Source organism: Aegilops tauschii, chromosome 4 (genome assembly GCF_002575655.3).
Source record: "Aegilops tauschii subsp. strangulata cultivar AL8/78 chromosome 4, Aet v6.0, whole genome shotgun sequence".
Taxonomy (NCBI): Eukaryota; Viridiplantae; Streptophyta; class Magnoliopsida; order Poales; family Poaceae; genus Aegilops; species Aegilops tauschii.
This window is the reverse complement of record NC_053038.3, coordinates 32,355,675-32,380,128: the sequence shown is the minus strand read 5'-3', so window position 1 is coordinate 32,380,128 and position 24,454 is coordinate 32,355,675. Positions and strand designations below refer to the sequence as shown.

The following is a 24,454-nucleotide window of genomic DNA, read 5'->3' as shown; positions in this document are numbered from 1 at the left end:
TTATGGATCTTTATTCTTCTAGTGTCTGTCAAATTTGTTCACGCTTCTGAAACCAGGAAAAGAAACACATCTTTAGTACCACTAAGCAAATATATTTAGCCATTATGATCGTCCCTGCGTTTTTTTGCAAGCTGTTAATGGTTTACCGTACTTTTATGTTTTACTACTAATTAGTGTTTGCCGCTTCTCATTTATTTATGTCTTTACAGTAGGGCGCCTGTACAGTTCTTTTGCTTCTCTGTATTTTCTTTCTGTTCTTCTAATATACAAAGACGCACACTTAGGTGCGTGTTCGATTAAAAAAAATGCCTGTCGAATTTGTTCACGCTTCTGAAAACAGGAGAAACGCGTATTTAGTAGCACTTCATCATACTAAACAAATATATTTAGCCATTACGATCGTCTCTGTTTTTTTTTTTGCAAGCTGTTAATGGTTTACCATACTTTTATATTTTACTACTAATTAGTGTTTGCCGCTTCTCATTTATTTATGTCCAGCAAGAGTGGCACGCAGCAGATACCGCTGCTGAGAGCGGTTCGAGTACTCGAGGCAGGAGATGTCTTCCTCAATGCCTGCCTCCAGTTCTTCCAGCAGGAACCGCCAGAGCACCCAGGAAAGGGTGTTGGCACAAACAACCCTTGATGCTCAACTCAATGCTGAGTTTGAAGAATCTAGTGACTCCTTCGACTACTCCAAGCTGGTCGAAGCCCAGCGGGACACTCCAACCGTGCTGCAGGAAGGGCGGTCGGAGAAGGTCATAGCCTACTTGCAGCACATTCAGAGAGGGAAGATGATCCAGTCGTTTGGTTGCTTGTTGGCCCTTGATGAGAAGAGCTTCAATGTCATTGCATTCAGTGAGAACGCGCCAGAAATGCTTACAACTGTCAGCCATGCAGTGCCCAGTGTCGACGATCCCCCGAGGCTCGACATCGGCACCAATGTACGGTCTCTGTTCACTGACCAAGGTGCCACGGCTCTGCACAAGGCGCTAGGGTTTGCTGATGTTTCTTTGCTGAACCCTATCCTGGTTCAGTGCAAGTCCTCAGGCAAGCCTTTCTATGCCATTGTTCACCGAGCAACCGGTTGTTTGGTGGTAGACTTTGAGCCTGTGAACCCCACAGAATTTCCTGCCACTGCTGCTGGGGCCTTGCAGTCTTACAAGCTTGCTGCCAAGGCAATCTCCAAGATCCAGGCACTGCCAGGTGGAAGCATGGAGCTGCTATGCAATACTGTGGTCAAGGAGGTCTTTGAACTTACAGGGTATGATAGGGTTATGGCTTACAAGTTCCATGAAGATAACCATGGCGAGGTCTTTGCCGAGATCACAAAGCCTGGCCTTGAGCCTTATCTGGGCCTGCACTATCCGGCCACTGATATCCCTCAAGCAGCCAGGTTTCTTTTCATGAAGAACAAAGTGCGGATGATTTGCGATGTCCGCGCAAGATCCATAAAGGTCATCGAAGATGAGGCACTCCCCTTTGATATTAGCTTGTGTGGTTCAGCACTCAGGGCAGCACACAGCTGTCACCTTCAGTATATGGAGAACATGAACTCGATTGCGTCCCTTGTCATGGCTGTTGTGGTTAATGAGAATGAAGAGGATGATGAGGTCGGATCTGAACAACCAGCACAGCAGCAGAAGAAGAAGATACTGTGGGGCCTTGTTGTTTGCCACCATGAGAGCCCCAGATATGTCCCTTTTCCGCTGCGCTATGCTTGTGAGTTCTTAGCACAGGTGTTTGCTGTCCATGTCAACAAGGAGTTTGAAGTACAGAAACAGTTACGCGAAAAAAGCATCCTGAGGATGCAAACAATTCTCTCTGACATGCTGTTCAAGGAAGCCTCTCCCCTGACTATCGTATCAGGGGCACCCAATATCATGGACCTAATCAAATGTGATGGTGCTGCTCTTTTGTATGGGGGCAAAGTGTGGCGTCTGGGTAATGCTCCAACCGAGTCACAGATACGCGATCTTGCCTTGTGGTTGTCGGAAGTTCACATGGACTCCACTGGCCTGAGTACTGAGAGCCTCCATGATGCTGGCTACCCAGGAGCCTCTGCTCTTGGTGATATGGTTTGTGGGATGGCAGTGGCTAAGATCAATTCCAATGATATTCTTTTTTGGTTCAGGTCACATACAGCTAAAGAAATCAGATGGGGAGGTGCAAAGAATGATCCATCGGACCAGGATGACAGCAGAAGGATGCACCCTAGGTTGTCTTTCAAGGCATTCCTTGAAGTTGTCAAGATGAAGAGCTTGGCTTGGACTGATTCTGAGATGGATGCTATTCATTCATTGCAACTTATACTTCGAGGGACAGTGGATGGTGTCGTCAAGCCAACCGGAAAAGCTAGCTTAGATGAACAGATTGGTGATCTAAAGCTTGATGGGCTTGCTGAATTGCAGGCAGTGACCAGTGAAATGGTTCGTCTAATGGAAACAGCAACTGTTCCAATCTTGGCGGTAGATGGCAATGGATTGGTCAACGGGTGGAACCAGAAAGCGGCAGAATTGACTGGGCTAAGGGTTGATGATGCCATAGGAAGGCACATACTTACCCTTGTGGAGGAATCTTCTGTATCAGTTGTCCAGAGGATGCTATATCTAGCTTTGCAGGGTGAGTAAATTTATTGTATTTCTTTTCTCTATCTATTTACCTCCGCGCCTACTTTGCCTTCCTCCTTAGTCAGAAACTTTGTGTTATCTTCATTTATTGATAATTTGTGTGTTGAACCTAGCTAACTGGTTATTGCGTCAACTGCTTACACAATTTGCGATTGATAACTTAGTAATATCGATCGTTCATGGGTCTCTAATAAATATTTCGCTGATCAAACAGGCAAAGAAGAGAAAGAAGTTCGATTTGAGGTAAAGACTCATGGCCCAAAGAGAGATGATGGCCCTGTTATCTTGGTTGTGAATGCTTGTGCCAGCCGGGACCTTCATGATGATGTTGTTGGGGTGTGCTTTGTAGCCCAAGATATGACTGTCCATAAGTTGGTGATGGACAAGTTTACTCGGGTTGAGGGAGACTACAAGGCGATCATTCACAACCCGAACCCACTTATTCCTCCTATATTTGGTGCTGATGAATTTGGATGGTGTTGTGAGTGGAATGCTGCAATGACCAAGCTGACTGGGTGGCACAAAGAAGAAGTGCTCGATAAGATGCTTCTCGGTGAAGTGTTCGACAGTAGAAATGCTTCCTGCCTTTTGAAGAACAAAGATGCATTTGTAAGCCTTTGTGCTGTTATCAACAGCGGGTTAGCCGGCAAAGAAACGGAAAAGGCTCCATTTGGCTTCTTCAACCGAAGCGGGAAGTACACTGAGTGCCTTCTGTCAGTGAACAGAAGGCAAAATGAGGATGGTCTCATCACTGGAGTATTCTGTTTTATTCATATTCCTAGTCATGAGCTGCAACAAGCACTGCAGGTGCAGCAAGCCTCCGAGCAGGCGTCACTAAAAAGGCTGAAAGCTTTCTCCTACATGAGACATGCAATCAACAACCCTCTCTCAGGCATGCTTTACTCCAGAAAAGCACTAAAGAACACAGATTTGAATGAAGAACAGATGAGGCAGATCCATGTCTCAGATAATTGTCACCACCAGCTAAACAAGATACTTGCCGACTTGGATCAAGATAGCATCATGGAAAAGTATTCTTCTTGCCAAATCTTCTGAATTGTTCTATTACGTTCTCATGTTTACTTATGGCTGTCCCTGTTTTTTGTCAGTTTGCGGACCTCGTATGTTGATGTCGTTGTTCGTTGTCCTAATTTGACCTGCTTTCTAGTATATGCCTACTTATGTGATTAAAATGGAACAACAATTAAACATGGTTACATTTACACAACTTGTTGAACTAATTGTTGTTATTATATTTGTACTGCTTCCGGAAAATTTAGCCAGTATATATGGTTTCACTTACTGCTCGAGCTTACTTTTATATTTGAGAGGTATTATGTGCATAATAGTTCACTGTTATCATCTTCTAAAAATAACATAATTGTTTTCTATCATTTGTGGTCACAGATCTAGTTGCTTGGATTTGGAGATGGCTGAATTTGCGTTGCAAGATGTGGTGGTGGCTGCTGTAAGCCAAGTACTGATAGCCTGCGAGGGAAAAGGCATCAGAGTCTCTTGCAACCTGCCAGAGAGATTTATGAAGAAACTGATCTATGGAGATGGTGTTCGACTCCAGCAGATCCTTTCTGACTTCCTATCTATTTCTGTGAAGTTCTCTCCTGTTGGAGGTTCCATCGAGATCTCAGCCAAGGCGACGAAGAACAGCATCGGAGAGAATCTTCACCTTATTGACCTTGACCTTAGGTAGTACATCGGTCCTGCAATATGCCTGCTAATTTCTGGAAAGGAAGTTTTGAGGTCTTCTTTTGGGAAATGCTTAGTGATGGTTATTTTGGTCTCTGTATGTTTTCAGGATCAAGCACCATGGGTTAGGAGTCCCGGCAGAGCTAATGGCGCAAATGTTTGAGGAGGACGACACGCAGCAGTCAGAGGAGGGCTTGGGCCTCCTGGTCTCTAGAAACCTGTTGAGGCTCATGAACGGCGATGTTCGTCACCTAAGGGAAGCTGGTATGTCAATCTTCATCCTCACCGCCGAACTTGCTTGTGGTCCAACGGCAATGGAGCACTGATGAAGAAGCCAGTGCAAAACGTATGCTCATCAGATGGTATGTGAAACAACTCTAACGTGCACTAGTTCAGTGTGTTTCTTTTGTCACAACTGCTGGCTTTGCATCTTTCCTTGCTTTCTTAATTCATACTCCATCAAAAGAATACTACTTATGGAACGCACGGCTGAAATCTGCAGCCTTCCAAATTAATTATTGATACAAAAAAGATCATTGTTTCCCTAACACATTAGCTACGGATAAGACGCTGAATGAGGGAGTATGGATAGCATTTTTTTTTTACCTAGAAGCTCATTCCAACGGGTGGCAGAAACTTTTATCGCTGAAAATTAAGAAGTTTTCTTTGGATCCCACGTACTATTTTCCGTAGAGTCCTTATTTTAATTCAGAAGAGTGACAAACATGGCTGATTCAGTTTCTGCACTAGACCTTGTTCCATGTGTGACCTTGTCTTTAAAAGAATTTTGGTTTTCAGAACAGCTGATGGGAGTGTGGCCCTTTTGCTAAAAGAATTTTGTTTTCCTTTCCAGCTTCATTTTCGAAAGAACCATGAGCGAGGGATGGTGACGTCTTTGCGGGGAAGATGCGACACGGTTGCAGCAGGCTGTGGTAGAGTGTTAAGTGAATGCAGAAAGAAAGAAGCAAAGGTTGGCTTGTAGGATCGCTTATCAGTTCCAGGATAAAGAAAGGTTGTGTGGCACGGTTTGGTCATGTACTATGTTCTTTTCGTCCGTCCTACTATGTATGTGTAAGGTTCAAGTTTGATGCCTCATTATCAGTTTTTTATTATGGCTGTGCTATGTACTTTTATAAACTTGGTTATGAGATTATTCAAGTATGGTTATCTACTTGTGCTGTGTTACTATAGCGTTGGTCTTTTATGGCTTTGCTGTTTGCCGGCGTGATCCCGGTGTGCGTGTTAGTGTTGGTTGGGTGCATCCTGACCTCGGTTGTAAAATGTCTGTACAAGAATCTGCTAAAAAAAATGAGCTCGGTTGCGTAGTTGTACGTACTCTACTAGAGAAAATCTTCGGGCAGGAGAGGCGACGAGACACTGCGAGCTGTAGAAAATTATGGCTGTAGCGGTGCCGTGGATGAATCAGCATGGGCGCGAGAATTGGTCGAGCACATCAGTAGAGTCTGTACAGATATACGATGATGATTCGGAGGCCTAAGACAAAGGGAAGAAGAAGGGTGACGTTTGAAGCAAAGGGGAGTCACCGATTAGAGCCTGGGCGTGAGCTCCCCACGCGGCGGCGGTTGCAGACGCCTAGGGCCGACGAGAGCGCCGGCGGCGGCCGGGATGGGGGTGGGCGTGCGGGAACAGAAAGGGCAGAATGGTCTGTGCCTTCTCTATCGAGGAAAGTTGGGTCAAAGTTCTGGTCTGCAACATTTGCCTCTGTTCCCATATTAGTTTTGGCGGTGGCACTTAAATAAACCTTAAAAGATCCGTTTTAAAATTTCATTTTAAATCCTTTTCTATGAAAGAAATTTTTAACCTATCCATCAATTATGGCAGTACAGAGAACACAAGAGGTAATAAAAATTACAATCGGGTCTATGGACCACCAAGAGTCGACTAAACCCGGGCATGGACAGCTCGGCCCGACGACCCGGGCCGGGCTTGACATTCGGGGCGGGCTCGGGCTTTATTTTGCAGCCTGAAAGATAGTTTGGGCCGGGCTCGGGCTTTCCTTTTTCTATCTTTCGGGCCGGGCTTGCACGTGCGCATACTAAAAAACAGCATTCGGGGCGGGCTTTTGGGCTTCGGGCTTGATTTCGGGCCGGGCTTTTGGGCTTCAGGCTTGATTTCAGGCCGGGCTCGGGCTTGAAAAACAAGGAGTATTTCGGGCTTCGGGCCCGGCTCGGGCTTGAAAAATGAAGGTCGGGCTTTTATAAGCCCGGCCCGGCCCGACGTTTGCCCGGGTTTAGAGTCGACTACAAGCACTGGAGCGAGCCGATGGCGCGTCGTCGTCATTGCCCCTCTCTCACTGGAGTTGGGCAAACATTATCGTAGTAGACAGTCGGAAAGTCGTCGTGCCAAGGCCCCAAAGGGCCAGCGCATCAGAGCTACAACCATCGCAGATGAAGAGATTTGTATATCAGAAAGATCAGACCTGTAACCACGCGAACAAAGACGAAAAAAAGGGTCCAAATAGATCCACTGAAGACCAGCACCGACCGAATCCCACGAGATCCGATGGAGACACATCCTCTCGCACCATCGGGACGAGGATAGGACGTGGGAGACATTATTCCTACCAAGGGACATCGTCACCGCCACATAGCCCCAACCTAACAAAAACGAGAATGGGGTCCCTCCCGCCGGCGGGTGCTAAGATCCTCCGCACCACCAGGGCCCAAAGGCCATCGGAGGTGGGGCGGATCGGCAACGGCGCTGATGGAAGGGGGAAGGAGACTTTTCTTGAGGAAGAGGAAAGACGACTCTGCTATAGTTTTAAGCCTTAATAACTCTCAAATAATTAGTTAAGAAAAGTGTGGTGCTAACAGAAAAACAAAATTAACATTAATTCCTCAAATAATCAGGAGATAAAAAATGTGGAGCTAACAGAACCACCAAACTTAACTCCTCAAAATCAAAATTGTGCACAAAATCATTTCAAACTCGGAAAATTCATTAGACCACATAGTGCATAATTATACATAATGGTTCATAATTAAATATCATACTTCTAAAATTAAGCTAGATAGAACATTAATTATTGATGAAAACAACCTAATTAGAGCTAACAACACGCTAAACGAGCTACTCCTCCTTGTTGAAGAGGTTGTAGATGACCGGCGTTGTTCCAAAGCCTGATGCCTCTGCCGTCGTGGGTGCCCCCAGGTATCTTCGGCACCGGTTCTATGGCGGCGGTGTCACAAGGTTCGCGGAAACCAGATGCACGACGCTCGGCGACACTCGAGATGCACAGAATTCCCGGCGCTCGGCGACACTTGTAATGCACAGGATGCCCAACACTTGGTGACAGTCGAGATGCCCCACCCTCGGCGACACTCAGGATGCCCGACGCTTAGTGACACTCGGGATGAAAAGGATGCCCGACGCTCGACGCCGCTGCTCCACCACCACCCGCAGGGTTTGCTAGGAGGGCGATGCTCCACCACCACCCGCAGGGTTTGCTAGGAGGGCGACGAGGACCGCAGCATCGACGTGCTCCAACCCCCCCCCCCCCCCAGTGCACGTTTGGAGGGGCACCAGGACGTTGCGGTCATGCACCATCACGCAGGCGTGGGGCTGCTCCCCCTCCTCTTCTAGCGATTCAGCTCTAGCGGCCTCCTCCACGTCGTTAACATCGTTAGAGCTCGGAGAATTGACCGACACGATGGCGGGTGGAGGTGCTGGCATGAGTAGGCAAACCGGTGGGTCGGAAGCAGCCTCAACATGGTGATGTCAGGGGCGCGGCCTTGGTAGATTGATCGGCGCGAATATCCCGGACCCTATTCCGGCACGATTTGGGAAAATAGGAGACCGCGGAAAGAGCTAAGGTTTGGGATGTCAAGGGCACAGGTGGGAATTTATAATTGTGGGGAGGTCAATCGGGCAGTGCGTGGATGATTGTGCCATTTTTTCGAATGGGAGAAGTACACAGGAGATTTGTGGAGAATGAATGTTTCCTGGTCAAATTTGAGCAGAAGAAGAAGAAGAAGAAGAAGAAGAAGAAGAAGAAGAAAGAAAGAAAATATTTCGAGGCTCAACTTCTTAAATCTCTGAGGAGTTCTGAGTTTGAGGGTTAAGTTAGCTGATGTTTAATAAGTCCCAAAAAATGTCAACACGAGGAGTTAAGAATTTTTTAGAGTACGATCAGAGAGTATACTACTACTACTTTGCTATCTGGCTTTTATTTCTCGTGTTGCCGTTAAAGTCCGGTAAGCGCGTACCGATTTGTGGCGCAGGACGATGCCCCGGCTTTGGTCTCATCTCATCTATCCTGCATTGATTTGATATTTGATTTGATTGTGGCCGGTACACCTAGTCCAGCCAGGAAGAACAAGTGCTACTCCGTAACAGTGGGCAGCAGAAAATATGTAGTCTCTCCTGCCATCACTTTGCAGAAGAAATGGGACAGTTCAACCGTTACCGTTGTCCCTAACGATATGCAGGACTGTCCAACACGATGCTTTGACTAGACGCATCGCTCAACGAACAACAGGTAGGACGTCCGGACAGCCTTTTTTTTAATATGAACACACCTATTTTAAATATATATCTAGGACCACAAAAAGAAAGAGAGTCTTCACATAATTTTGGGGTTACTATGCGTCGGCCGGTGTTTTTTTTTTAAAACATCGGCCGCTTCATGAGTCGTTGCATCTGCTCATCGTGATTTTCATCATTGCAACAGCACACAGACCCTTGTTGCAAAACCTTTTTTTCGAGGCTACACATAGGACCCTTGGTGAGCGTTTTCTACCGTAAACTTTGCAACAAAGCTCGTGCTGTAGAAAACCTTTTGCAACAAATGACGTGTTGAAAAATGTTGCCACGTCTGCCGGCGATTTTTTAATAATATGGTTGTATGCATCGATTGATGTAGAGGCCGGGGGCTTCCTTCCTTTCAAAAAAAAAAACTGCCGGCAAACTCGCCGGAGAAGCACGCCGCTGCACCTTCCTCTTCCTCTCTCATCTCCATCTCTCTCTCCCCCCCCCCCTCTCTCTCTCTCTCTCTCTCAACACACTATGTAGAACGCGGCATGCATGTCGACGTGCTTGTCGGCGACCTCATCAGCGTGCTTGCCGGTGGCGCCGGTTGGAGAAGCGCAGGCAAGCGTCAGCTTGATGGGAAGCTAGGGAGGAGCATGAGAGGTGACTCCTCGTGCTTGCAGACGACCTCACCAGTGTGCTGCCGGCAGCCTCGTCCGCATTCTGCCGGCATCGAGCAACGGTTGCTGCGGTCGGGGCAGCGCATGGAGGCGTCAGCTTGACGGGGAGCTCGGGAGGAGCATGAGAGGTGACTCCTCGTGCCTGCAGGCGACCTCATCAGCGTGCCGCCGCCGGCCTCGTCCGCGTCCTGCTGGCGGCGAGCAACGGTGGCGGCAACCAGGGCCGCCTATGGAGGCGTCAACTTGATGGGGAGCTCGGGAGTAATGTGAGGCGACTGCTCACAATGGAATCCAGATCCCGCAACACACCAGATGTTGCGGTGGGGGAGATTGCAACCATGGCTCAGTTGCAAAATCTAGTATAGGTAATACGATGCTCCCGAGCCATCTGATTAAAATCAGACCAGGCGGCCACAGAGGTGACAGACGCATGTGTCATTATCAGTCGGGTGATTCGAATCATTTCCCTAATGTTATTCTCTTCTACACCACACTCCACCGGTTTCTTTCTCTCTTTTAAGGAAAACATTAAGGTCCTCGCAAAAAAAGGAAAACTTTAAGGGCTTAAGGAAAACATTAAGGTCCTCGCCAAAAAAAAGGAAAATGATGAGGGCTTAAGGAAAATGCCCATCAGAAAAAACAAGGCGCCGCAAAAAAGCGATGATCATTCACGAAGCTAAGCGTGCGGTCATCATCCCTCCCGCCCCTCGACACTAACAACTTCATCACACCTATCGTGACCTGACAGAAGGCACCACTTATAGTATCATGATGCTTTGTCACCATGTTTCACAACTTTCTCATAGGCTAGATCTCCATCGACAAAAGGGAGAGGGTGCGACAAAAGAGGGATGCTCATTTCACAAAGCAAAGCATGCAGTCATCACCCCTTACACACATACTAGAATGTCCGTCGACAAAACGGAGAGGGTTCGACAAAAAAGGGATGCTCATTCACAGAGCAAAGCGTGCGGTCATCACCCCCTACACACATGCTAGAATGTCCGACGACAGAAGGGAGAGGGTGCGACAGTGGAGGTGGCTTCACAAGTATCGCAGGGAGTCTGGATAGAAACAAATAGCGTGGTGCCGCCACTCAACCCCACCGAACATGACTTGCCTAGCCAAGCCATGGAATCCGCCGTCCACGATACTTTCTACGTGTTGCGAAAGGGTTTTAATTTCTCTTTTTTGGTGTCTCGACTTTTTTTTTCCGAGGAGGATTTAATTTTCTCTCCATAGAGCTTTATGTGAAATCCTAACATAGTAGACACAAATCCCTCTGATGCAAAAAAAGAAAAACCCGGGCATTCACGATATTTTCTGCCCAAAAGAGCTCCCATTTTCACTTTCCCACGGTCTATTTTTTCCATGGAACTTTTACGCGGAGTCACAATGCATCAGATGCAAATTATATAGACGCGGACAAAAGTCCCATTCATGGAAGGGCTTGTATTTCTACACAGCCCTTTTCATGTGTTTCACATAGAGAACGTTGCATGGGATCTCAATGAAGGGGCACATTCTTCTTCACTTTACACATAGCCGGAAATAAAAAGCCGCACATTTCGTAACCTCTATACTACTAGTCCAGAGTCCAGAGTATCAAGATGCACTTTACAGCGAGATACCTGGGATACCTTTTGCTTAGGGCAATCCATCAATCCATCCCCGCGAGACCAATGAAAGCGCCGAACGGTCACAGCCGCCACACGGAACGCAGGAGGGACCGATTTTGAACGGCCGCCCAATCGCCCAAGAGAAAAGGAAAAGGATTTATTATCATCATCTCCCCACAAATCCCTCCTCGATTCCCCGTTCCCCATCGATTCGATTTCGATCCCCACCCCGGGCCGCAAACCACACACCGCAGCCGGAACGGGCCGAGGAAAAAAACCATTTCTTTCTTTTCGCTTCTCGCCACACCACCACCACTGCGAATATGCTGTCCCCAGCCACGCCGGCCGCCCCCTGATCCCCAATGCCCCCCGCGCCGCCGCGCCGCCGCCCCGCCCTCGATCTGCCCCGCGCCGCCCCGCGCTGACCGCCCGGCCCCGCCTCCCGCTCCCTGGCCCCTCCCTCCCTTCCTCCTCCGCCCCGCCCTGCCCGGTCACTCCTCCCCGCTCGCGCCCGACCCGGACGGGGTTGAGGCTGGGGTCCAGGGGACGGCTAGGGTTTTCCTCCCGCGACTCGAGCGCCGCCGGGCTCCCGCGGATTCGTGCTTCCTCACTCACTCGCTCGCTCTGCGGAGCGGCGCCCGCGGTTCCGCTTCGCCCTAGGGATTGGCTCTCGCTCTTCTTCTTGCTGCCGCGGAAGCGCGGCTCCGGGGAGCTCCGGGGCTCGATTCGCGAGGCTTTCGGCGGCGGGGCGGCGCATTCTGTGGCCCCGCAAGTCCCGGGGGCTCGAAGCTTCGATTCGGCCGATTCGGCCGGGTCCGGGCTCTGCAAAGCGCGGCCTTTTAGCTTGACGGCGCCTCCCGCCAAGCATTCCGCCAGGTCTCGCTGCTGATATTGGAGGGAACCATGGCGGAGAACATCGATCTGGTGCTGGAGTTCCTCAAGAAGAACCGGTTCGCCAAGGCCGAGGCCGCCCTCCGCGGGGAGCTCAGCGCCACCACCAACGGGCAGACGCATAGGCGTGCGCCCTCGCCCTCGCCCAAGGAGGAGGACGAGCGGGAAGGCTCTGAGGCGGGCTCCGCCGCGGGGCCGAGAGGCGCCGCTTCTTCCGTGAGAAGCGCCGACTCGTCCAGGGAGTTCATTGTCAAGGAGATTGACGTCGGAGGCCTGGCAAATGGATCTGATGGGAAGAAGGGGCTCGGGATTGGCCTGCCTCTGGAGAACACCAACACAGGGGATCTGTACCCGTGGAACTTCAGCATTGCCAACAGCACCGTGGAGCAGCTGGCCGAGCTTCTGGTGTCTGAGGAAGTGCCAAGGCATCGCCGCACATCGTTACCTGAGAAGAGGGACCGTGGTGTTGGGACCGAGCAGCCTGGTCCGGTGCTGGAGCAGAAGGTGTCGTTTGGAAGAGGGAAGGGGAAAGTTGATACTGCAGGGAGAAGTGAAGTCAGTGAACCAGGACATTCGAGTGACAAGAATCTGGTCCCAGAAAAGGAGGAGCCCTTGAATGGCTATGCAGTCAAGACGGTGCTTCCGTTTCCTACGGAAATCCCGTCGTCTAGTTACCATAGTGCGCACCAGGATGGAAACGAGAGGAAAGATACGAAGAAGAGCGTCAATGCCGATGGTTCGGGAAAAGCAGCAAAGAGGCAGCCTGATGAGGGGAGCAGGCAGTATTACTCAGGGAAGTCCCAGAGTAATGTGGATCACGTTGCTGACCGTTGCTTCGACCTGCAGCTTATGGGAAATAGCCAACGCGAAGAGTTTCCCAAGTTGCCTCCTGTGCGGCTCAAGTCCGAGGATAAGCTTGTTAATATGAACTGGGAGGAGAAGATCGATCATCATGGATCTGGATCCAATGACCCTAGTACTGACCATGTCTTTATGATTGGGTCTTATCTTAATGTTCCCATTGGGCAGGACATTACATCATCAGGTATGTTGTTTACAAATTTGATAGTGACATGGCAACATGATCATCTTTAATTACAACAGTAGCTGCAAATTGATTCTACCTTACTCTTGAGCCGCGCAGCAGATTGCTCTGTGTACATATTTACAAAACCTACTATATTTTTTTCTACAGAACTGCGACTGTGTAGCTCATACCTACCACAGGAAACTGCAACTTTTAGACAATTCAGTACATTTGGCCCTTCTTTATGTGAACAACTGAACATTACAAAGATTTGTAGAAAATTGTGCACATTACAGCATCACAATTAGGAAGATGACTATACAGGCACTAGTTCGAGATATTTGTTCCATTTTATTTTGTGTTGAACATGAGCATATGACAATAGAAATTGTGAAGTCTCTTATGACTTGAATGGTTTTGTTTAGAGTTTTAATGAACTTGTAACAGTTGTCTTGTCCACTTTGCTTCTTCGGTAGTAATTGTTCTAGAGTCATTGCCATTGCCCCCTTCTGTGAACTCTGCAGCTTTATTTTATGTCGGTTTGTGCCAAACTTGTTTGTTTATCCTTCTAATTGTCTATTGAGAGAATAACAGCTCTCCTTGACCTAGAAGTTGTCCAGACCAAATCACCACAATTGTCATCTTGGTTCTGTGGGACAGCAAGCTTCAGAATAAGCTAACATAAACATGATTTGTATTGTTTATGCCTTTGTCAGAGTTCTTGTGTGGAGAGTTTTTTGTGACAAAATAAAAATCACATTTTCTGACAAAACTCTGCTTTTGTTGAAGTTTCTAGAAAGACATATTAACTTGTATCTTTGCTATGCTACATACTACATACACATAGTTACATGTATCTTTGTCTCATCCTTCAGTAATCATGCATAGTTTGACGGCATTATCACATGAGCCAAATAAGAGACCTTTTTTACATTTCAAGGACACTTGCCTTTAAAGCATATGATCTTTAATATATTTTGGCAGCACTATCATATGCCATACTTTTATAATTGTGTTCTGTTCCTTCTTTTTCCCAAAGGAATATTTAGTGGTCATTTCCCATTTGCTTGTTGATCTTATGTGAGATTTTTAAAATTCAAAACTCAAGTCTTCTGGAAACTTTGATCTTTGATAGTATCAGTAGGCAAATTGAATCTTCGATGGTAAGTCTTTTTCTTTGCATTTGAAGGGCACTTGTCTTTTAGAGTATATGCTCTTGTAAAGGGATATGTGCCGCTCATTTCACATTTTCCTGTAGATCTTATGCGAGCTAAAAGATAACCCAGGACTCAACCTGCGTGAAAATTTCATGTTTGATAGTATGGATATTCAAATTTGCAACAGTGAAATGTTTCTTGCTCTAAGATGAAAATACTGAAACTATATAGGAGAGTTTTCCCATGCTTCAGAGCTGCTATAGTGCTCTACTGTATGTTCACTTATCTGAGTTTGGCTAATCTTTTGGCATTTAACACTTGACCTACATGTTAACACATTCAGGTGGAAGACGCACGGTTGGCAGTAGTTGGTTATCCGTCAGCCAAGGCATTGCAGAGGATACCCCTGACATGGTTTTTGACACACTTGGTGATGATTTGCTTGAGTATCCAAATGAGTATTGGGACTCTGATGAGTATGACGATGACGACGATGTTGGCTACACCCGACAACCAATTGAGGATGAAACTTGGTTTCTTGCACATGAGATTGACTATCCTAGTGACAATGAGAAGCCAACTGGTCACACAAGTGGAGCTGATCGACATGATCGTCCTACAAAGGATGATGACGATGACCAATCATTTGTTGAAGAGGATTCTTACATATCTGGTGAGCAGTATTTTCATGGGAAGAACATTGCACCAATAGGTACTTCGGAGCGGCCAATAGGACATGGGATTCCTGATAATGATATGATAGCTCAGTATGATGGTCAACTTTTGGATTCAGAAGAACTAAATTTGATGCATTCTGAACCAGTATGGCAGGGTTTTGTGTCACAGAATAGTGAACTAGGCATGTTAGGAAATGGGAAATTCCTTAATGATTCTGCACGACCTCATCCCGATGACCCTTTTGTTGAGGATGATCAGCACGGTTCAGTCAGGTCAATTGGTGTTGGTATAAGCAGTGATGCTGCTGACATTGGCAGTGAGGTGCGTGAAAGTCTGATTGGAGGAAGCAGTGAAGGAGACATAGAATACTTCAACGAAAGTAATCTGAGTGTTAGTGGAAAGAGACACTCTCAGCAAGAAACAGAAAAGAAAAAGGTTAATGCGAATGGAGCAAAACAGGACCAAATAAACTATGATATCCAAAAGGGCAATATGCCACCAGGAGCAGCTTATGGTGATGGTGGATTTTCTTTTCCACCGCCACTGCATTCTGGAAAAAATACCGAATCAGATGTTAAGTCTTCATGGTCAAAGAAGGATGATTATTCAATCAATGATCCCGATGACTGTCAAAATGGCACGGTATCAGATGATACACTTGCCACATGGAAGAAAAGGAATAGTGTCTCTTCCCTAAGGAGCTCTCGAGATGAAATGACTTCTGATGTTGTTAGATCAAGAAACTCGAGCGCATCGTCTGCTCTGAATAATACTTATGATGAAGTGGAGGAAACAATGAATGCTCGCCATCAGAAACTAGATGATGCACAAGAAGAGGAGACCGGTACCACGTTAGATGACGAGGAAGCAGCAGCATTGCAAGAACAAGTAAGGCAGATAAAGGCCCAGGAGGAAGAATTTGAAACTTTCAATCTGAAGATTGTGCATAGGAAAAATAGGTATCTTTTTTAGTCCTTGATTCCTCGATCCCTCTTTTTGATTCCTGATTTGTGTTAAAGCTTGAAAGGAAATGAAATGCCTAGCTCTCTATTTGTGCTTGGTGTTTACGTTTAGAATGGAACAATATCTATTTGTTTTTGTGTAAAGATGCTTGTTTACTCTGACATTTATCTTCTGTAAATGTTAAAACAGAACTGGTTTCGAAGAAGATAAAAATTTCCATGTTGTTCTCAATTCTGTTATTGCTGGTCGTTACCATGTCACGGAGTATTTGGGATCAGCAGCGTTCAGCAAAGCTATCCAGGCACATGATTTACACACAGGAATGGACGTGTGTGTTAAAATCATTAAGAACAACAAAGATTTTTTCGACCAGAGCCTTGATGAGATCAAGCTTCTGAAATATGTAAACAAGCATGACCCTGCGGACAAGTACCACCTTCTGCGTCTATATGATTACTTTTACTATCGGGTAAGTATGAGTATTTTTAATCTTTCCCTGATCCCTTCTTGGTCTCATTTAGTTCTCATTGAGCGTATACATTTTTCAAGTTTAGGGTTGATATATATGTTCCCAATTATTTTACTGAAGCATTTTCCTTTTTTTTTTACTGAAGATGCATATATGAACAGTACATTATGGTAAATTTGAGATCTTGATTATAAGCTGTTAGTGTTAATTTTGTTGATACATTATTTCGTTTGTTCAACAGTTTTTCGCCTTCTCTTTGTAAACAATTCCTCTCCAGTTATCGTGGCATTGATTTCTTGTGTAGATTAGCATTTATAGTTCCTACGCATTAAGGCTGGGTTGGAGATCCTCGTGCCATTTAATCTATTAGAATTGCCACATTTGTTGGTTTTTGCAATCATTCACATTTGCCAAATGATCTAATCCTTTATCCTCAGTCCATTGCATCTTGTAATGAAATTTGCCATGTTTGGTGTTGCACTTGTTTCAAACACAATTGGAGGATTACTTGTTGATACTATGAAGGTCTAGGAGTTGAGTTTATTTTGTAAATAAAAAAGGCTTTGAGATTCTTTGTCAAGTCGATTCATTAGAATGATTGGGTTGCTATCTTTAGTCATTGTCAAATTTAGATTAGGGCGTCCTGTGACGAAGTCAGCTCTGTTTCCTGTCGAACTTACTCGAAGTATTTGTTTGCAGGAACATTTGTTGATAGTTTGTGAACTTCTGAAGGCAAATTTGTATGAATTTCAAAAGTTTAACAGAGAATCAGGAGGCGAGGTTTACTTTACGATGCCAAGATTACAGGTATCATTAAGCTTTATCACCCATTAATGCTGATTCAGTGTTTTCGCTAAGCAATTGGACATGAATCAACTTTTCATGCTGGTAATTGATTTATTTCTTTGATGGATCCGTTTTGCAGTCAATAGCCATTCAGTGTCTGGAGTCACTGCAGTTTTTGCATGGACTTGGTCTTATTCATTGTGATCTGAAGCCAGAGAACATATTGGTGAAGAGCTATAGTAGATGTGAAATTAAGGTCATTGACCTTGGCAGTAGCTGTTTTGAGACTGACCATCTATGCTCATACGTTCAATCGCGATCTTACCGTGCACCTGAGGTTATACTGGGCCTACCTTATGACAAAAAGATAGATATATGGTCACTTGGATGTATTCTAGCAGAACTTTGCACTGGAAATGTAAGTGGCTATTGCATGCTGATGATTACTGTTCTTAACAGTTTCATTAATTGTCATTCTTTCATTGTTTGTTTTTGTAACAATCTTCTAGCGACATATAATAGGAAGAGCCTGTAATGCAAACACACAGTTTAATCAGATAAAAGGAGAACTTTTCTTTCAGTGCCTATTTCTTTAATGTCTTTACCATAGCAAGGTACATACTCGCTGGTCTGTACTGCTAACAGTACTAGTATGGAAATAAGGCAATTAGAAACTATATACCTCATTAACAGAAGCTATTTTTATTTTTTCTTTCTCCTATGATATGTGTTTAGTTGTCAACAGTAAAATATATTTGGTGTTTCTTCTTACACGTGAAGAATGTGTTAGCTGATCTTTCTATTGATCTATGCTCTTCAGGTTCTATTTCAAAACGATTCTCCTGCGACATTACTTGCACGTGTGATGGGCATCATTGGTTCCATAGAACAACCCATGCTTGCACAGGGGCGTGATACTTATAAATACTTCACAAAGAATCACATGTTGTATGAAAGAAATCAGGTTTGAACTCTTCAGCCATGTTTCTTTTTCACTCACGCGCACCTCTTTCAGATTCCTCCTTGAAATATTTTCATTTCTAAAATAAGTTGCAATTGGTTGTGCTTCAGGAGAGTAGCAGGCTAGAATACCTGATTCCAAAGAAGACATCATTGCGGCACCGCTTGCCCATGGCTGATCAAGGTTTCATCGAGTTTGTTTCATACCTTCTCGAGGTGAATCCGAAGAAGCGCCCAAGCGCCTTGGAAGCATTGAAACACCCGTGGCTTTCTTTTCCTTACGAGCCAATATCGTCATGACACGGTTGCTGCTGTTGGATCATCATGTTTGCACCATATTGAGTGCCTTAATCATCTGTCTTGGCACCTAAGCAAGCACCATGAAGTTTTGATGGAAGATCAAGATGATGAAATCTGTTCTAGCACGAGCCACCCATGGAAACAAATGTTCAGGTTTAAGCGCGATCCTGATTCAAATCGATCACGATGTGGCGCCTGCCTCTGGGATGGTCTTTTGCTCCCTGTACTAGAAATGCCCTGTGTTGTGGTGTAATATAACTCTGGGTTTTGTCTATTGTCTGGCTCCAGTATAACAGGCCATTTGGTTAGGTACATTTTGAAAACCCATTTTTCTTGTAGGAATAGGGCTGTCATGTTGTACATGGTGTGATTATTACTGTCCAACCTTGTGGTGCCATGCTGTGCACGTCTATTCTTATGGTTCTTCTGTACATCTCGCGCCATCAGGTGCTTGTTCTGCAGAGAAGCATGATGCCAGGTTTTACACATGCTAAATTTAGTCTTAGGATTGGGCCAAAATCGAGCTACCTTCTTTTTAACATGCCGGGGATTCGCAGAAAATCGAGTTGTGAAACTCATGCGAAGTTCTTATTTGATCTTTTTGAAAAACTTGAGTTTTGATTCTTTAGTTCTCCCGTAGTTGATTTTCAATCTTACCTGAACCATTCAGTTTCCATCATCTGCAGCATCCAGATATAAGTTAGTTGGGAGAACATGAGGCTTCTGAGAGCTCAGCGACTCTCGGCTGTCGGATCGTTTTGCTTGATGCGTTTGGGACCGTCAGATCGAGCCCTCAGGCGCCCCCAGCCGCCGGATTGAACTGAAAACACAGTTGCAATGAATAGTTTGCTTCCCAGCTAAAATATCTTGTTCCACCGCCGTTATTACAATGCTCTGCCGAGGGCGTTTTCGTCTTTTCACATGTTGGCCCATGACGCGTTGATCCCTGGTTGGCCCGTCAATGGATGAGACGAGGGAGGGCGTCTGCCTCGCCTCTTCGTCCTCCCAGTCGCCCCCACCATCCCCGCATTCGCCGCTGCCGCCACCCTTCATCCCCCGTGCTCCGCCTTCTCCCCTCCCCTCCCGTCGCCCGAATCACATGCCCGCTGGCCGGGCCGCGGTGGACGGATTCGAAGACGGCCGGGCGGCGACCATTCCCGTGAGGCCCGGCGGCGAGCAGCGCGCGCCGAGGGGTGGAAGGGCGCTCTGGATCCGGGCGCGATGGCGGCCATGGCCGAGCTCGAGCCCAGGCGTGTGGGTGCGTTGGTGAGCGCGGCGGTGGTCGGGGCCGAGCTCTGAGCACGGCGGCGGCCATGGCCCCGTCCTCCCGCATCCCAGCCCCGCTCGCCCCAGCCCTCTCCCCGACCTCTCCCTCCACCAGACCTCTCCGCCCTGCCCACTTCGTCGCCACCAACGCCCCGCAGACCTCGCCGCCGCCGACGCCCCTCAGACCTCGCTGGCGTGGACCTCTCTCCTCGTCTCCCTCGCACCACGCCGCCCGCAGCCTCCCCCGCTCGTCATCAGAAGGGAAGGGAAGGGAAGAGAAGAGGGAGAGGGAGAAGGGCAGGCGGCGGCCAAGGTGCTCACAGATTCGCCGGCTATGTCGTCCGACCTTGGCCTTCGAGTGCTTGTGCTCTGCCTGCTCCGGGCCCACGCAATGGCCTGCTCGGGATGCCACCCTCCCCCCTGCTCCAACCCTAATCCCCTCCCCTCCCCTCACGATGTTGCTGCTTTTGGTCACGCAGGTGCACGCACGCGTCCCTGCTCCTCTGGTGGACAAGGTCGGTTCCGATCTGGATGAGCAGCAACTGTTGCAGGTGGACGAGGCACGATCCCTCATGGCTCGTCCCTCCTCCTACTCCCCCTGAACGTGGTGCGCTCCACCCTCTCTTCCTACCCCTGCACATCTATCTTATCTAGCCAATTTGATTGCAATTTATCACAAAGTGCCAAGCAACAGGGCTCGAACATCCGCTAAACATCTATTTGGCATTTGTGCTTCTCTTATTGTTATACCTGAATGCTTATTGCCTTCCAGCTCTATGTTTCATGTGCCAATGGCCACTGGTGTTAATTGTTTGGTCAGTGTGCGCTTTAATTTTCATAAATCGCGAAAACAATATATGTTTACCTATTTTGGATTTTGTATCCTATCAGCATAAGGGATAATATTTGTCATCTGCTCTCAAATTCTGATATACTTCCTATGTTAGTTTGCACTTCCTCCAGTCAAAGTGTTTAATGTATGCTTGGCTGCATGTTACTTGTATTGAACGTAGATGAATGGCTGCAAGGCGTAGTAGCAGTAGGTCGGTTCAGTCCTAGCCTTGGATCTAGGACGATTCATCCAAAGTAGTTTTTTGTTGTCTTCCTGGTTCTATTTCTCTGTCAAGAAAGGGACAAACTTTTGTTTCTTTCTGTCCAGGAGGAGCTTGGATCTAGCTACATCCTTGGAAGGATATATTTCTGTCCTATGTTCTTTGGTTGGTATTTCTTTTTTCCTATCCTAGAGTATAAAGCACGAATCTCGAGTCTGTGCTATGATGGTTAGTGTGGCTCTTGCCAATTGTTTTTTGGATAAACTAAGTGGATCTGGTTCAAGATTAAGGATAAAATAATTTTAGAGATCTCAGGTTTGGTGTCATTGCAGACTCCACTATTCAGCCTTAGGTTAATGTTGGTGGGTGGTACCAAATTAGGTGCACACTTGTGGCATGTTATATGGTCTAGGTAGGTTCTAAGGAAGGGGATTGTTGGACAGATGGTTGTGCAAGCTTGCTCTTACAATTAGGTTTACTTCATGTGTCTTGTTGTATGTTGGTGCCCCATTATGGCTTCAGGATGAATCTTCTTTTCATATTGGCCTACATTATATGCTGGCGCCCCATTATGGCTTCAAGATGTGGATGCTTGCTTAGGGTCAAATTTACTTCTAGCTTTGTCTTGGCCTTTTCCTGAATCTTGTTCAACTGTTCATTGCAATGTGGGATATACCGTGTCTCTCTTCCAATGCAACCTGCAATTTTTTTAGGAAAATTGTTCTAATACTCTTTTTTCCATTTCTAATACTCTTTTTAGGCCCACATATGCTGGTTTCTAATGCTCTTTTTTCCTTCTTTTCGTGTTCAAGGAAAAAATCGAGTGCTGGATTGAATCATCTAATTCAGGGACGAAACACAAATCAGATTGTGCTTATGTCGCTACCTCCTACGTCTACAGCAGTACAATTTCAGGTCCGTATATATGGATCAACCTGTTATTTGTACCATGTCACTGATTCATACTGGTTGTTAGAATTTAGTTGCTTGTCAAATGTTCATTGTATTAAGAAGTATGATGTAGCGTCTGTATCCAATGCAACTTGGCTATAGCTAGCTCTGCCTGGTGAAAGCATTCTTCCATGCTAAGTAGCCAGTCATTTTGCATTTAGTTTTGTCGTAATATTAATTCAGGTTCTACAGTCTGCTAGGTCATGTTTTTTATTTACTTAAGTTCCCATCTAATTGACTGAATTAGTCACGTATGGGAGAGCAGTCTGAAAGTTATAACAGGGTATGCAATAATAGTGTGATTTATGTTGCTGGAAGTACTGCCAATGCTTTTGTCATTTTTCAGGTTTGCTCCCGGTTCTGTTGGCAAGGGATATTTGGTCATGCATCAATTGTAGAATGGCAATAGTTGAGCATCAAGGGACAACCGAAATTACTATGATGATATTTCAGGTAGTAATTACTCGAACATAAACTTTTCCTGTTCTTCTTTTTTTTCTCCTTTATTTTGGTATAATGATGTGTTGATGCCCCCTGTCATGTAATTATTCCAAGATAGCCTGACTGTAATATTTCTGGGAGAAATATTATTATGAATAGAGAAAGCTTTATTTCAGGCATCTTAATATTTCATATCGTCCTAATATTACAGTCAGGCTATCTTGGATGAAAGACATAGTTCGTGTGAATCATGACCTTCTATGCAATATTTCTTTCTGTGTAATCATTCATGTGTGTATATGTGGGTATGTTTGTTGGTATCTACTCACTATATTATATACCGTGTTATTCAGAGATCCCGGGCCCTGTGGGGAGATCAGAGGCTGGCAGTGCATGCAACAGGGCATGTTAATCAGGCAAATTATCATTCAAAGACAGGGTCTATGATGCTTGGGGCGAATGTCCTATTTCTCTCATTCCTCCCTTCCAACCCTCAACTTTCTGGATCATGGATGTAAGCTGTGCACAGTCACATTTTTTTGGTAAATGCACATGAGCAATGAACTTGGGAGCATTTTTATTCTGGTGTTAGTTTGCTTGATCTAAATATATGATGTATTGATCTGTACGCTGATGAACAATTTGGCTGATGCATATTGTTCCTTAGCTGATCTGTCTGACCACTACAGTTATGTGGCTTGATTGGCTTTGTGACTTGATTACATATTGTGGTTCGACCAGATTGGCTTGTGAGATGCGATATTATGCAGGGTAGTCCTATTTTTATTTCAAAAGCTCAGTATTTTTTTACAATGGATAGCACAACTTAGGCACGCTTCACTTCTTTGCCAACCTGTTCCCAGAATCTTTATTTTAGTTCCTTCCTGCATCAGATCTTTTTTATCTTTAGGCTGAATGATAGAGTGGAGATGTTAAACTCCTTCATGCTTAGAACATGGTGATAAGGAGAACATCTTTTTTTAGTTATGATTTATTTGAGATGTTTAAACAATGATTGCTACTTTTAGTTCAATTGGCATGGCCTACTGATGTGTGTGCTGGTCCTGCGTGTCCTGTGTCATGCCAGTGGCGTCAGTTTGTGAGGATTGTTTGATAGAACATGCTCGTCATAGTGTGTTGTCAGGAAGGTGTGGATGCAATAAGACATGTGCCCTTTAGTTTAGTCTCTTTTTTTCTGGTACATTTGAATTAGTCTATTAGTCCGTGTCCATGTATTCTTTTGTTTTTGGTTGGCACTTTCAGGTTTGTTTGCCGAGAGACAGAGAGTTGTTTGTCCATTCACACATGATAAACAGAGGGTTGGATTTTTTTGTGTTGGATTGATGCTTGTGAAAGAGTGTGGAAAGGATAGGATGTTTATTGGGTTCTTTTGTTGGATTCGGTCTCCCGATGGTGCCATTGTTGGTCTGGTTTGGTTAATCCTTGCTTATTCATTTATCTTAGGGATTGGATCGCTCACATGGTTTGTTAGGAAGTAAATGGAGGTTGTACACCTATTGTGGTTGCAGTTCTGTTAATCAAAGTGCTGTTTAGTGGGTTTTTTGTTTGGTGCTAACTTTTTGGTAGGAATTTCACTTCTGCCCTGAAAAAGCAACCTGCAAATGTCCAATTGATAATAGTTCCAATGTGCATTTTCTTTCTCAGACCATGAAACCTCTTACAACAGCGACAATGTGAGAGATAATCGTAAAAATAAACAGAAATACCGGGTGAATCATGTATGTTCATACTATGGCAGTTATCTTCAGTCAGTGAGCGAGAATGGACCTGAGCTACAATCCTTGCTTTTTTCTATTCCTTTTATGAAATTTCATTCATGGTGAAAATGTTCTCTCTTAATACTGTTGTTGCATCACCATATGAGATAAGTTACTCCAGTTGTACATAGGTATCCATCCTTTTCCAGCTCAAGTATCAAGTGGATGATATGTTGCTCTCACCTACATCATCTTTTCTTGCAGGCACCTTCTTCTTTCAGCTGCAATATTTATTTGGATCTCTCGGTTGTGAAGTGCCATATTTTCTACTTATACTCTACAGGCACAATGTTACAGATTTATTTTCAATCTCAGTATGCCATCTATCCGAATTTTGTATAGCTTGCATAGTGCCTAATATCATGAGCTAATGCTAATATTGTTTATAGAGCTTTCATATTATCATGATGACACCTTGGACCTGCTTGGCAGCAAAAAGATGAACCAAACCCAATGTGGTTCACCATGTAGGCTTTTTTGGTGGAGCAAAATGACGAAGGTTCTGAGAATCAGAGGTAGTGTAGTATAGCTTATGACTACAAAGCTACCTTGTGGATATGTTGGCTATAGAACCAAGTGTACAAACATGTTTCCTTGTGATTGTTTTGTTTTGGTTA

The 24,454-nt window shown here is 45.5% G+C and overlaps 2 protein-coding genes and 1 long non-coding RNA gene across 4 annotated transcripts; all 3 read left to right on the top strand.

The window, feature by feature from the left end:
* The first annotated feature begins 557 nt into the window (after positions 1 to 557).
* LOC109773192 (phytochrome A type 3) lies at positions 558 to 5,502 on the top strand. The gene is made up of 5 exons (XM_020331892.4): positions 558 to 2,619; positions 2,842 to 3,658; positions 4,035 to 4,331; positions 4,441 to 4,693; positions 5,185 to 5,502. Exons 1-4 carry the CDS (start codon positions 558 to 560, stop codon positions 4,655 to 4,657), a joined length of 3,393 nt encoding a protein of 1,130 aa, XP_020187481.1. The 3' UTR covers positions 4,658 to 4,693; positions 5,185 to 5,502.
* Positions 5,503 to 11,213: 5,711 nt separating this feature from the next.
* On the top strand, positions 11,214 to 18,780 carry LOC109773213 (uncharacterized). Its single transcript, XM_020331911.4, has 7 exons — positions 11,214 to 13,054; positions 14,537 to 15,830; positions 16,024 to 16,303; positions 17,003 to 17,110; positions 17,229 to 17,507; positions 17,910 to 18,053; positions 18,161 to 18,780. The coding sequence occupies exons 1-7, from the start codon at positions 12,022 to 12,024 to the stop codon at positions 18,347 to 18,349; spliced, it is 3,327 nt and encodes a 1,108-aa protein (XP_020187500.1). The 5' UTR covers positions 11,214 to 12,021; the 3' UTR covers positions 18,350 to 18,780.
* A 538-nt stretch (positions 18,781 to 19,318) lies between these two features.
* On the top strand, positions 19,319 to 24,454 carry LOC109773221 (uncharacterized). 2 transcript variants are annotated; one of them, XR_012181282.1, is made up of 7 exons: positions 19,319 to 19,928; positions 20,095 to 20,222; positions 21,480 to 21,582; positions 21,965 to 22,071; positions 22,413 to 22,573; positions 24,042 to 24,151; positions 24,227 to 24,454. It is a non-coding gene; the product is annotated as an uncharacterized lncRNA (long non-coding RNA). The 2 variants fall into 2 exon arrangements; XR_012181281.1 differs by lacking the exon at positions 19,319 to 19,928 and having other exon boundaries at positions 19,952 to 20,222.